Here is a 13,722-nt window from a genome sequence, read left to right as displayed (position 1 = left end):
GATTTCAAAGGATATTGTGGACAGCCTGGGGACCCCAGGCAGAAACTTGTCGCAGGGGTCGAGCTTTTGTAGAGAGCTACAGTGAGGGCAATGTCCAGCAGAAAGGTGACGTTTGGGCTCTTACAGAGACATCAGAACTGTAGAGCTACTCACGTGCAACGCCAGCCTGGGGGAGCTGCTGGCAGAAGACCCTAACCCATTAGAGCTGCTATTTGGGTTAAGCCTAGCAAAGCTGTGGGAATGCAGCTGCCTGAGGCCTTAGGGACCCAACTGCTGCCCCAGTGTGCCCAGAAGGTGGGACATGGAGTCAAGAAAGATTATTCTGGAGGCTTAACATTTGACGTGCACTCCATTGGATTTTGGACTTACTTATGAGCATTAACCTCTTTCTTCTTGTCTATTCCTCCCTTTTGCAATGAGAATGTCTCTTTCATGCCTGTCCCACCATTGTATTTTGGAAACAGGTAACTTGTTTAATTTCACAGGCTGACAGCTAGAAGGGAATTTATCTCACGATAAATTGTGTCTGACTTTTGCCCATATCTGATTTTGATGAGACTATGGACTTTTGAGTTGGTGCTGGAATGAGTTAGGAATTTGTAGCTATTGGGATGGAATGAATGTATTTTGCATGTAAGAAGAACATGAGTTTTGGAGGGCCAGGGGTAGAATGTTATGGTTTGAATAGATCCTCAAAAGCATGTGTTGGAAATGTAATGCCCAATGCAACAGTGTTGGGAGGTGGGACCTTTAAGAGGTGATTAGTTCAAGAGATCTTCACCCTCATGACTGGATTAATGCCATTATCACAGGAGTGGATTATCAGCAAGCATGTGTTCCTTATAAAGGATGCATTTGGCCCTATTTATCTCTTGTCCTCTTGCCTTCCACCAAGGGAATAACACTGTCAGAAGGCCATTGCCAGATGCTGGCACCTTGATATTGGACTATCCAGCTTCTAAAACTGTAGAAATAAATTTCTGTTCCTTATAAAATACCCAGTCTCAGATATTCTTTATGGCAGCACAGAACAGATGAAGATAGATACCCATAAAGCTTTTGTTCTAATATCCTTTGGATTCTTCAAACCATAGGCAGACTTTTGGAGTAAATCTGATAGAATAAGCTCCTTATTCTATTATTTCCAACTACTCATTGTAAGGGGGAAGTTATTCTACCAAATAATTAAAAAGGTTAATGAGGGTATAAAGTAGATCGCATCCCTGCTTTACCACTAACTAGTTCTGTGACCTTAGACAATCATTTGTCTTGTAAAAGCATTACTTTCCCAATTTTCAAAATAAGAGTAAACTAGATACCAAGAATAAATATTTCAATGCTTCTTTGTAATTGCATTATATTGCCTTATTTGGTCTTTAAAACTTTGTATATGCTACACATAGATTAAATTATTTAATTTTCATCCAACCCTGTGAGGTTGACACTGTGCATTTCCTTTTACGTATGAGGCAACAAAGACATTTTGGAAAGTCTGAGTAATTTGAAAATTTATAAAAGATGTATATGAAACAAGCCAGTTGTCCAGTTTCCTCTGAAGAGTCTTTGTAAGCAATGTCCAATCTATGGTGTATCTAAAATTTAAAATAAATACTTGGGAGGGGAAAACAGGGCCTGTTTTCTTACTGCCCACCACTATCTTGCTCTTGGGCAGCTCATTAACTTTTCTGGAATTTTTCTCATCTTTAAAATGAGAGAGGTAGTTTCAAGAGTGTTGGATTGTCTGTTACTCTAAACATCTATATTCCTAGAATTATATCTGAACAGAGCCTTTAAAAACTATATAAATAAGATTTCAAAATATATATGTAAAATGTTTTTTTGTCATACGTTGCATTATACTTTTCCATTTACTTATGCAGACCAGTCTTATACAATTAACCCAATAAATTAGATACATTATATAATTATATTACATAAAATGTATTTATGTTATATAAAATGAAATCAATGCATTAAAGAGTTTAGTAGCGCTCACATCACACTCTCATTGATTCCTAGAATTATCATTACCTGTAAGCAAATTAGAGGCGTGTGCCTAGTCCAGTTACTTTGAAGCTACTTTCATAAAGACCCTCTGACTCCTAGTATTTATGCACATATTATTTTAGCCTAGGCTGACAGTATTCATGCACGTGTATTTTAGCCTAGGCTGACAATTTTTCATTGAAGATCTTGGTCATTCCACTCCCCGCTTTGTCATTGTCTTAGTTTGTTACATAAGGTTCCTCTCTAGGGACGTGAATTTAATTCTTTAGGAAATCTAGAATGTAAACTCTCTGCACAGCTTTACGGAGTTGGGTCTCTATAGCAAATGTGTGATGGAAGATTACCCAAATGACTGTTAGAAGACAGGCTAAAATGAGGTAGCTCCAAGAAAGATAAGGAAAGCCATTTTTTTAGTACTTCCAGTGAAGCACAGCTTTGAATAATGTACATAATCTTTAGCAGTCACAGAAAAGGATAGAAGCACCAGGAGTTCAATGATAAGATTTCTAAATTTTTTTTTGATTTTTTGATTTATTTTTTGAACTAATATTAAGAGCCAGAGTCAAAACTAGAAGTACTAGATACAAACATTTACTATAATCTGTCTACAAGAGTGTATCTTCTGTACGTAAAAGTACAGAGCATGGTGACATTTAACTTTAATCACTTAATGTATGCATTTCAACATTACTACTGAACATAGTAGTTGGTTATTAGGTGACAGATCCAGCGGTGTAATGTGCCAAGTGTTAGAGGATAGGGGGTAGTAATGATAGCAATGTCGACCTGAAAGGAAAAAGTGAAGGCAAAATTATATTGGTAGACAATCTATTTGGGCCAAGCTTGAGGACAGCAACCCAGGAGCATAGACTCAAGTTGCCCTGAATATACACTCCAATTAGCAGCAGTTACAAGGGTATTTTTAAAGGAAAAGAAGAGGTAGTTTCTAAGTTGTTTACCAAAAATTTCCATTAAGATAACATAAGGTATAGATTGGCTATACATTTTTTGTTTGTATTACAAATTTCTGAAACATGAAGATAACAAGTGAGGGAGCTAACCAGTAACAAAATTACTTTAAGCAATTGCCCCCAGGCATGGGTGTGGAAGTGGGGTGGCGGGGGGTGGGGGTCATGACTGAAGTCCCATATTCATGTTTCTCTGGGCCTAATAAATCTTTCTTACCTTACATAGCTCAGACTCTGACCCATTTTTCTTTTCTCAGTAACAATATCAACAAAATTATATTTATTTTGTGCTGCTTATATTCCAGACACAGTGTTATTATATGCCTTAACCCTCTCAACTGAAGAATCACAATGTTCATAAATTTTGGAAAAAAGAGCTTTATTTCTTAAAAAGGGTTGCAGCCTGTAGGTTGGCCAACCACGTACTGGGAAGCATAGCCTTGGGCAGAAGCTGGAAGCAGACACTTTTTTTTTTTTTTTTTTTTTTTTTTTTTGAGACAGAGTCTTGCTTTGTCACCCAGGCTAGAGTGCAATGGCATGATCTCAGCCCTCTGCAACCTCTGCCTCCCAGGCTCAAGTGATTCTCCTGCCTCAGCCTCCTGAGTAGCTGGGACTACAGGTGCGCGCCACCACACCCAGCTAATTTTTGTATTTTTAGTAGAGACAGGGTTTCACCATGTTGGCCAGAATGGTCTCAATCTCTTGACCTCGGGTTCCACCCACCTCGGCCTCCCAAAGTGCTGGGATTACAGGCCCATGAGCCACCGTGCCCAGCCTAAAGCAGGCACTTTGAGAGAGGAAAGGATGAGAGAGGAATTTATGCTAAACAAGTTGGCTATATATTTAACAAGTTATAGGAGGAGCTATGAATATTAATGACAAGTGGGACATGTGCATGCATAGTAAGCAAACATACATGTTACATTCTTCCTATGTTCACGTTGGGCTGGAGACTTAACATTTAAATGCATTAAGATTAGACTCCGTACATCAAAAGTTGAAATGGAGGACAGAGGGGCATCCTGTGTGCAGTCTCTGTAAACTGGCCAGAACCAGCCCATGGTGTTGGTGGGGGTGGCGGGGGGGGTAGTCTCTTACCAAGAAAGAATGCCGATCAGTTGCTGTGTCAAAATTACAAAGGGAGGGGCAACAACAGGCAGCTGGCTGAAATCAGCGGGAGAATAAATCTTCTGAAAGGGCCGGTTTCTGTTTAACCATTAGGAAAGAAAGCCTAATGGTGGTTAGCAAAGGAAGGGGTATAACAAGGCATGACCAACCTCCCATCCCATCATGGCTGGGAACTCAGTTTTTAAGGTTTATCTGGGGTCCACTGGCCAAGAGGGGGTCTGCTCAGTTGGTTGCAGGGCTGAGGATTTAATTTTTGTTTCTTACCCATTAAATCACACAACAACCTTATAGGGAGGATCTTTGTCTTTTGACAAATGAGGAAACCAAGGCTGAAGGAGGCCAAATGACTTGTCCAAAGTTAGTCACATAGTCACAGAAACTGTGTCTAAGCAGTCTCCTCCAGAGCCTGTGCTCTTAACTGTGCTCTCATAATCACTAAAGATGTGTCTGTAAAATACACTTGTCAAATGCCACAAGTGCCAGCTTATTTACATAATCATTTTCTTCATTCTTTTTCAGATGGGTTAATACAAGAGAAACCCTACAGACCGAGAAATATAAATAGAAAGGGAAAAGCAGTAAGTAGATTGATATATCCCTTAAAAACCACTTTTAGCATTTTACATTGTTTTGAATTAATATTTACTGACAGTATTCTGCCAAAAAGAAAGTACATTCTTTATTATTATACATTTATACATTGATTGTGAATCAACTTTATCATATATTTTATAGTTACTTATAAATTTATAAATTATTATAAAGTAATACAAATGTAACATCAACTTTCGGCTACACTACTTGTTGCTTCTACCTCCCCCCAAATAGTTATTGCTTAATAGGCAAACCACAATAAAACTGGAAAAGCACAGGCTATGGCTGCCCATCTACTGGGACATGAGCAATTTTAAAGAAGCCACTTTTCTCATCCCAATTTCCCATTAATACTTAAAGTTAACGATTTTGGATTTCATTCTTTGAACTTTGAAAATGTTTAACTGTTCAAGAGTCAGTTGTCTAAATGCCATGCCAGGCTAACAGCAATAAGTATTTCAGAAATGGAATAGGAATGTGTAGCTTGAGATGAAGATCAGGCAAGAAAGAAATATTTTAATGACAAATAAGAGAAAGAAAACGGTCTACCTCGTATTTTGCACTCAGAAGGCAAGAACCATGCTCATACGGTGGAGAAAACTCCAAGCGCCGAAAGAAGTGTCAGTGCTTTCTTGTAATTTTTAATGATTAACTTTCTTAATCTAAGAAATCAGAACCCTATGCTAATACTCTTGTAAAGAGTAAGATTTGATATAAGAATTTCTTGGACTTCATGCAATAGGCTTTAGTCACTTTAAAGAGAGCAATTCCAAATTTTTCAGAATATTACTGATCCTACAATTCAGTCCAGTTATCCCATAAGCCATTAAGTGTTGTGGAAATTTTAATGTTTTGGTGCTTACACTATTTATTCCAGACTGACTCATACCTCTAAAAATAGTATGAGAATTCCATCAGATTATGTGGCCAAACTTTTATTTAGAAAAAAAAAAATCACATACCTATAAGGTACTAGGTTGTTACAGAAGGAGCACAAGATTTCAAACCTGAAGACCCGGATTCTGGCACCAGTCTCTTCATTATTTATAAAACATTTATGGAAATACATACTATATAGCAGACACCATGCCAGTTAATATTTAAAGAGACTATGCTACATAATGGGTACCATGTTAAGCTTTTTATGGCCATTATTTTATGTAATCCTTACAAAAAATGGGCATTATTATTATTTTCATTTTGCAGAGGAGAAAACTGAGTCTCAGTGAAATTAGATAACTTGTATAAGGTCACAATCAGTAAGAAAGTTGGAATTTGACCCTAGAGTGCATAAAATTAATGTACTTATCTCCTGATCCCCGACCTTCAGAAATTAAAAATATATTAGTGAATGTGGTTGACGGAAAAGTAGGCACAGAATTACAGCTATACTAGATGGAGGCACAGGGTGTTTTAGGAGCATCCTGTGAAAAACACACTTAACAGGAACCTGGCAGAAGAGGGAGGGTAGAGGTTGGTAATGAAAGGCCTTTTTAAACAAAAAAAGGTGATTCAATGAAACAACATATGTAAAATATTTTCCAGTGCCTTGCATATACAATACCCATTGTTTTGGCTGAATTCACCTGAAGTCTCATAGCAGTAGCATTCTCAGGACCATTCAAACAACTAATATTTTAATAGCATCATTGAGCTGGAAGACTTGAGATTTTGTGTCTATTCCAATTCAATATATTTTTACAAAGATAAATTTTATCAGAAAAATGCAGCTCTAGGGTCTCCAAGAGACTCAGAGACACCTAAAAAAGTATAAACCATCTCCTAAATGCCAGTGTACCAAAATCTTCAATCATAGTTGTCATTCTTCTCCACCAGAATGTAAGCTCCTTGAGAGCTAGGAGATTGTGTGTCTTGTATTCCCCAGCATCTGGAACAGTGTCAGATACTTTAGCATTCAACAAGTACTTTTTGAATGAGTACCTACTATGTGTCAGGCACTATGGATACAAAAATGAAAATAATACAGCCTTTGACTTCAAAGACCTTACAGCCAGGTAGAGGAAAATATGTACTTGGAGCAATCAGTAATATATCAGTATTATATCGGTAATATAATTGTTCTAAAAGGAGATACAAAGAATGGTAGGTATAGGCAAAGTAGTACCTGTTATTAAAGATTATCTGACAGTTGGCTTGAGATTGGGCCTGACTCCATATTAACTATGGCAACTCAGGTGCTTTGGCACATTACCACCTGTTTAGTTCACTGCTATAACCAAAATACCATAAAGTGGGTGGTTTATAAACAACAGAAATTTATTTTTCACATTTCTGGAGGCTGGGAAGTCTAAGACCAAGGGCTCCTGCATTTTCAGTGTCTGGCGAGGGCGCACTTCCTAGTTTACAGACTGCTATGTTCTTGCTGTGCCTTCACATGGTGGAAGGGGTAAAAGAGTTCTCTGGGGTCTCTTTTATAAGGACAGTAATCCCACTCATGAGGGCTCTGCCCTTATGACCTAATCAGCTTCCACAGGCCCTACCTCCAAATACCATCACATTGGGGATTAGGTTATCAACATTACTTTTGGGTGACATAAGCATAGAAGAAACATTCTCATTGCAAAAGGGAGAAGTAGGAAAGAAAAAAAGGAGTAACAAGTCCCAAGTAGGTCCAAACTACAAGGCAAACTCTGAGATCTTAAGGCTTGAGAATAATTCTCTTTAGCTCAGTGTTCTAGGACAAAAGTCCTGCCTTCTGGACTCACTGTGGTGGGAGTCTTGCCTTATGGACCCACTTGGATAGAGATCCTGCCCCAACACCTTTACTAGGCAGGGATGGGACCCCCCAGGCTCCAGGCAGCTCTGCTCCCATGGCTTTGGGTGACTGCACTCCCACAGCTTTGGGCAGGGGCTCCATCTGACCTGTCAAAATTGAGGAAATGGTCTCCCCTTTTGAAACTGAGGAAGCAGCCCTGATGATCTCTGAATTGCCTTTGGGGTTGTTTTTTCCTTTGTCTTGAAGAGTAGTGCCTGGCTTCTGTTGAGATGACTGATGAAGTCTGTGCTTCACACTTACATTAATCTTTTTATTAAATGGTTGCTTGGCTATACCCTTAGCATTGTCTCCCAAACATGCTTTCTCATTTTTTGCAATATGGATAGCTTAAGAATTCACCAAATCTTTAAGTTCTGGTTTCTTTTTGCCTAACAAGTCTATCTTTAAGTGATGTCTTTCCTCTCACATTTTACAATAAGCATTCAGACCCAAGCCATACCTTCAACACTTTGCTTAGAAATTGCTGCAGCCAAATACAGTCATCCCCTCTGCTCCACAGGGCATACATTTCAACATCCCCAGTGGATTCCTGAAACCACAGATTTTACCAGACATTATATGCTTTATGTTTTTTGTATACATACATATCTATGATGAAGTTTACTTTATAAATTAGGCATGGTAAGAAGTTAACAACATCTAATAATAAAATAGAACAATTATAATATACTGTAATATAAGTTATATGAATGTGGTCTCTTTCTCTCAAAATGTCTCATTGTGCTATACTCACCCTTCTCCTTGAGATGAAGTAAGATGATAAAAGATGGGTACCAAGTGATTAATGGCTGGGTAGTGTATACAGCATGGATGTGCTGGACAAAGGGATTGTTCCCATCCTGGGCAGGATGGGGTAGGATGTAGTGGGATGCCATGAGACTTCAACACATTACTCAGAGAAACTAGACTTCAGTGCAAAAAAAATAGCCAAAAAGAGGAATGCTATATAATAATAATATTATCAATTCACAAAGAAGACATAATAATCCTAAAGCAACAGAGCCTGGAAATGCATAAGCCAAAATCCAATAGAGCTGAAAGAGGAAATAAAATCCTCAATTATAATTGGGGATATCAACACCCACTCTCAGCAATTTATGGAACTACTAGGCAGAAAATCAAGTATATAAAAGGCTGGAATAACACAGTCAACTAATAAGATCTGACACTCTGCCTAACAATATAGCAGATATACATTGTCTTCACATGCTCATGGAACATTCACCAAGATAGACCATATCCTGGGTCATAAAACAAAGTTCAGCAAATGTAGAATAATTAAAACCACATGAAGTATGTTAATTAACCATAATGGAATATAAAGGAATTCAAAGGATTTGGGGGATGGTCAAGGAAAAAACTATGGCCATGAAGTGGCAGTGGTACACAAAACTTTATTTGGATGATGCTTTGACAGGTTCACAAGCTGGAGTAGTCCCTTATGGCATGAGACTATCCAGAAGTGATAGCATGGGGTAGAGAAGAGCACCACTCAGAAGGCAAGGAAATTCCTAGGGGAGAAGAGTGTCAGAAAGAAGGGTTACACATCTACATGCTTTCACTCAGTAACCTGGCAGGGAGTCTCTAGATCACAGAGCTCCAATGGGCAGCAGAGGTCTGGGGCCTTTATATTCCTAAGTTTTATCTAATCTATGGCTAGCAGATGCTGGGCACAGTTCTGTGGGGCATGCAAAGCAGGTAGTCTCAATAGCCAAAAATATGCTTATTTGTGTTATATTTAAAACAATTTGATACATACAAATTTTAGTCTTCTGTTAACAGGCTTATGAGATAATGAGTCTCAGCCTGCCGTGAAGAAGTAAACTGTATTAGTTAGTTTTTACACTGCTATAAAGAACTACCTGAGACTGGGTAATTTTTAAAGAGAAGAGATTTAATTGACTCTCAGTTCCACATGGCTGGGGAGGCCTCAGGAAACTTACAATCATGGCAGAAGGCAAAGGAGAAGCAAGCACCTTCACAAGGTGGCAGGAGACACAGCAAGGGGGGAAGTGCCATTCTTTTAAACCATCACATCTCATGAGAACTTAACTATCACAAGAACAGCATGGGGGGAACCACCCGTATGATCCAGTTTCCTCCCACCGGGCCCCTCCCCAACACATGAGGATTACAATTCAAGATGAGATTTGGATGGGGACACAGAGATAAACCATATCAACAGCCTAAGTGTCAGGAGACAAGGGAAAAATATACGGAGACATCTTTGTCTCCTTTATATAACATGGAATCAAAATCAATAACAAGGATAACAGGAAAATCTCCAATATTTGGCAATTAAACAAGTATACAGTTCTAAATAATTCTTGGGGCAAAGAGGAAGTCTCAAATGGAGTAAAAGAAACATAGAACTCAATAAAAATGGAAATACCATGTATGGAAATTTGCAGGACACAGCTGAAACAATGTTGAAGAAAGTGTATTACATTAAATGCGTATACCAGAAAGGTAAATTCTCAAATCAGTAAGTTCCCACCTCAACTACTTAGAAAAAGAACAGCAAAACAAACTCCAAGCCTAGAGAAGAAAATAATATAAGAGCAGAAATCAATGAAACTGAAATTAAAAAGCTATTAAGGAAAATTAATAACGCCAAAAAATCTGGTTCTTCAATATAATCAGTAAAATTGATAAACCTCTAGCAAGAATTAAAATGATTAAAAAAGATACAAATTACCAGTATCAAGAATGAAATAATATATCGCTGCAGAGTTTGCAATCATTAAAAAGATAATAAGAGAATACTACAGATAACTCTATGCTCATAAATATGACAACTTAGAGGAAATGGAGTAAGTCCTGGAAAACCATAAACTACCTAAACTACCTCGACCAAGACGAAGTAGACAAACAATAGTTCTATGGCCACTGAAGAAATTGAATTGGGCCAGGCACAGTGGCTCATGCCTGTAATCCCAGCACTTTTGGGAGGCCGAGGTGGGAGGATCACCTGAGGAGTTTGAAATCAGCCTGACCAACATGGTGAAACCCCATCTCTACTAAAAATACAAAAATTAGCCAGGTGTGGTGGCGGGCGCCTTTAATGTCAGCTACTCGGCAGGCTGAGGCACGAGAATCGCTTGAACTCAGGAAGCAGAGGTTGCAGTGAGCCAGGATCATGCTACTGCACTCCAGCCTGGGTGACAGAATGAGACTCCGTCGCAAAAAATGGTAACTTAAAAGCTCCTGGAACAGAAATCAACAATTTTACACAATCTATTCCAAAAAACATAAAAGGAGGGAACATTTCCCAACTCATTTTGTGAGGCTAATAACACTGTAATAACAAAACAAGATGAAGACAGTGAAAATAAAGAGAATTACAGGCCGGGCACGGTGGCTCACGCCTGAAATCCCAGCACTTTGGGAGGCCGAGGCAGGCAGATCAAGAGGTCAGGAGATCAATACCATCCTGGCTAATGCGGTGAAATCCCGTCTCTACTAAAAATACAAAAAATTAGCTGGGCATGGTAGCGGGTGCCTGTAGTCCCAGCTACTCAGGAAGCTGAGGCAGGAGAATGGCATGAACCCGGGAGGCAGAGCTTGCAGTGAGCCAAGATCGCACCACTGCACTCCAGCCTGGGCAACAGAGCAAGACTCCATCTCAAAAAAAAAAAAAAAAAAGAATTACAGACCAGTATGTCTCATGAACTTAGATGCAAAATCCTCAATAAAATATAGGAATGTATAAAAATAATTATACACTATGGCCAAATGAGATTTGCTCTGCATATGCAAGGCTGGTTCAACATTTAAAAATCAATCTGGGTAATCTAATGTATGCACAGACTAAAGGAATAAAATCATATAATATAAACTGATACAAAAGTTTTTCACAAAATTCAATACTCAGTCATGAGTAAAAGCTCTCAACAAACTAGAAATAAGAGGTAACTTTCTCAACTTGATAAAGAGCATCTACAAAAACTCACAGCTTACATCACGCTTAATGTTAAAAAATGGAACACTTTCCCTCTAAGATCAGGAGCAGGGCAAAGGTGTATGCTCTTACCACTCTTTCTCAATATAGAAAGGAGATAAAAATTATGCCAATTGGGAAGGAAGAAATAAAACTATTTTCAGATGACATGACTGACTATGCAGAAAACATCATGGAGCCTACAAAAAAACAGTACTACAACGAATAAGTGAATTCAGCAAGATTGAAGGATACAAATTCCATATGCAAAACATTGATACCATTTCTATAGATTAACAATGAACAGGTGGAAACAAAACTTTAAAACACAATAACATTTACAATAACTCCAAAGAAAACAAAAATACTTACAAATCTAATAAAACATGTATAGAATCTGTATGATAACAATTACAAAATGCTGATGGAAGAAATCCAAGACCTAAGGAAATGGAGGGACATACCGTGTTTCTGGATTGGAAGATTCAACATAATAAAGATGTCAGTTCACTTCAAATTGATGTGTAGATTTAATGCAATTTATATGTATATTATAACTTTTTCTAGACGTAGACAAGATCATGCTAAAATGTTTGTAGAAAAGCACGGACCCTAGGATAGCCAAAACAATCTTTACAAAAGCCTAAAGTGGAAGGAATCACTTTACTTGATATTAAGTAATCAAGAATAAAGGAGAGATAGACACATAGGTCAATGAAACAGAATAGACATCCCAGAGATAGTCCCCCAAAAGCATGGCCAACTGATTTTTTTTTTTTTTTTTGAGACAGTTTTGCTCTTGTTGCCCAGGCTGGAGTGCAATGGTGTGATCTCGGCTCACCACAACCTCCACCTCCCAGTTTTAAGCAATTCTCCGGCCTTAGCCTCCTGAGTAGCTGGGATTACAGGCATGCACCACCACGCCTGGCTAATTTTGTATTTTCAGTAGAGACGGGGTTTCTCCATGTTGGACAGGCTGGTCTCGAACTCCTGACCTCAGGTGATCCGCCCGCCTTGGCCTCCCAAAGTGCTGCCAACTGATTTTTGACAGTGATGCAAAAGCAATTCAGTGGAGGAAAGACAGCCTTTTCAACAACTGGCACTGGAGCAATTGGACATCCATAGAGAAAAAATGAACTTAAGCCTCATTGAAACAGAATAAAACTAAATAGGGGTGAAATGTGGAACAACTGCTGGTGGGAATTTAAAATTGTAAAATTTTAGCAGTTTTATTTATTTTATTTCATGTATTATTTTTTGAGACAGGGTCTGGCTCTGTCACCTAGGCTGGAGTACAGCGGTGGTATCTCAGCCTCCTAGGCTCAAGCCATCCTCCCATCTCAGTCTCCCGAGTAGCTACAGGTGCATGCTACCATGCTCAGCTAATTTTTGTATTTTTGGTAGAGAAGAGGTTCCACCATATCGTCCAGGCTTTTCTTAAACACCTGAGCTCAAGTGATCTGTCTGCCTCTGCCTTCCAAAGTGCTGGGATAACAAGCATGAACCATATTTTTTATTTTTAACTTTTATTTTAGGTTTGGAGTACATGTTCAGATTTCTTACATAGGTAAATTGTTTGTCACAGGGTTTTCATCAGATTACTTCATTACCCAAGTAATAAACATAGTATTCAATGGGTAGTTTTTTATCCTCACCTTCCTCCCACTCTCCACCCTGACCCCAGTGTCTGTTGTTCCCTTCTTTGTGTCCATATGTACTCAGTGGGAACATGCAGTATTTGGTTTTCTGTTCCTGTGTTAGTTTGCTTAGGACAATTGCCTCCAGCTCCACCCATGTTGCTGCAAAGGATGTGATCTCATTCTTTTTTATGGCTACATAGTATTACATGATATATATGTACCATATTTTCTTTATCTAGTCTACCATGGATGGACATTTAGGTTGATTCCTAATCTTTGCTATTGTGAACAGTGCTGTGATGAACATATGTGTGCATGTGTCTTTATGGTAGAATGATTTATATTCCTTTGGGTGTGTATCCAATAACGGGATTGCTGGGTCAGATGGAAATTTTGTTTCAAGTTCTTTCAGAAATTGCCAAACTACTTTCCACAATGGCTGAACTAATTTACATTCCTCCCAGCAGTGTATAAGTGTTCCTTCTTCACTGCAACCCTGCCAGTTATTTTTTGACTTTTTAATAGCCATTCTGACTGGTGTGAGATGGCATATCACTGTGGTTTTGATTTACATTTCTCTAATGATTAGTGATGTTGCACATTTTCTCATATGATCATTGGCTGGGTGTATGTCTTCTTTTGAGAAGT

The 13,722-nt window shown here is 38.5% G+C and overlaps 1 protein-coding gene across 5 annotated transcripts in view; it reads left to right on the top strand.

Moving 5' to 3' along the window:
• Window positions 1-13,722, top strand: part of LOC105468098 (C2 calcium dependent domain containing 6) — a 176,309-nt gene that overhangs the window by 126,010 nt on the left and 36,577 nt on the right. For 4 of the 5 annotated variants that reach the window (XM_071073183.1, XM_071073184.1, XM_071073185.1 and 1 more), the window contains exon 15: window positions 4,623-4,681. The exons of the other annotated variant lie outside the window; for it this stretch is intronic. In XM_071073183.1, the coding sequence (XP_070929284.1) occupies window positions 4,623-4,681 (59 nt within the window). The remainder of the gene's footprint in view (window positions 1-4,622; window positions 4,682-13,722) is intronic. 5 annotated transcript variants of the gene reach the window in all.

This window comes from Macaca nemestrina, chromosome 11, assembly GCF_043159975.1.
Source record: "Macaca nemestrina isolate mMacNem1 chromosome 11, mMacNem.hap1, whole genome shotgun sequence".
In the NCBI taxonomy this organism is placed as follows: domain Eukaryota; kingdom Metazoa; phylum Chordata; class Mammalia; order Primates; family Cercopithecidae; genus Macaca; species Macaca nemestrina.
This window is presented reverse-complemented; position numbering and strand designations above follow the sequence as displayed.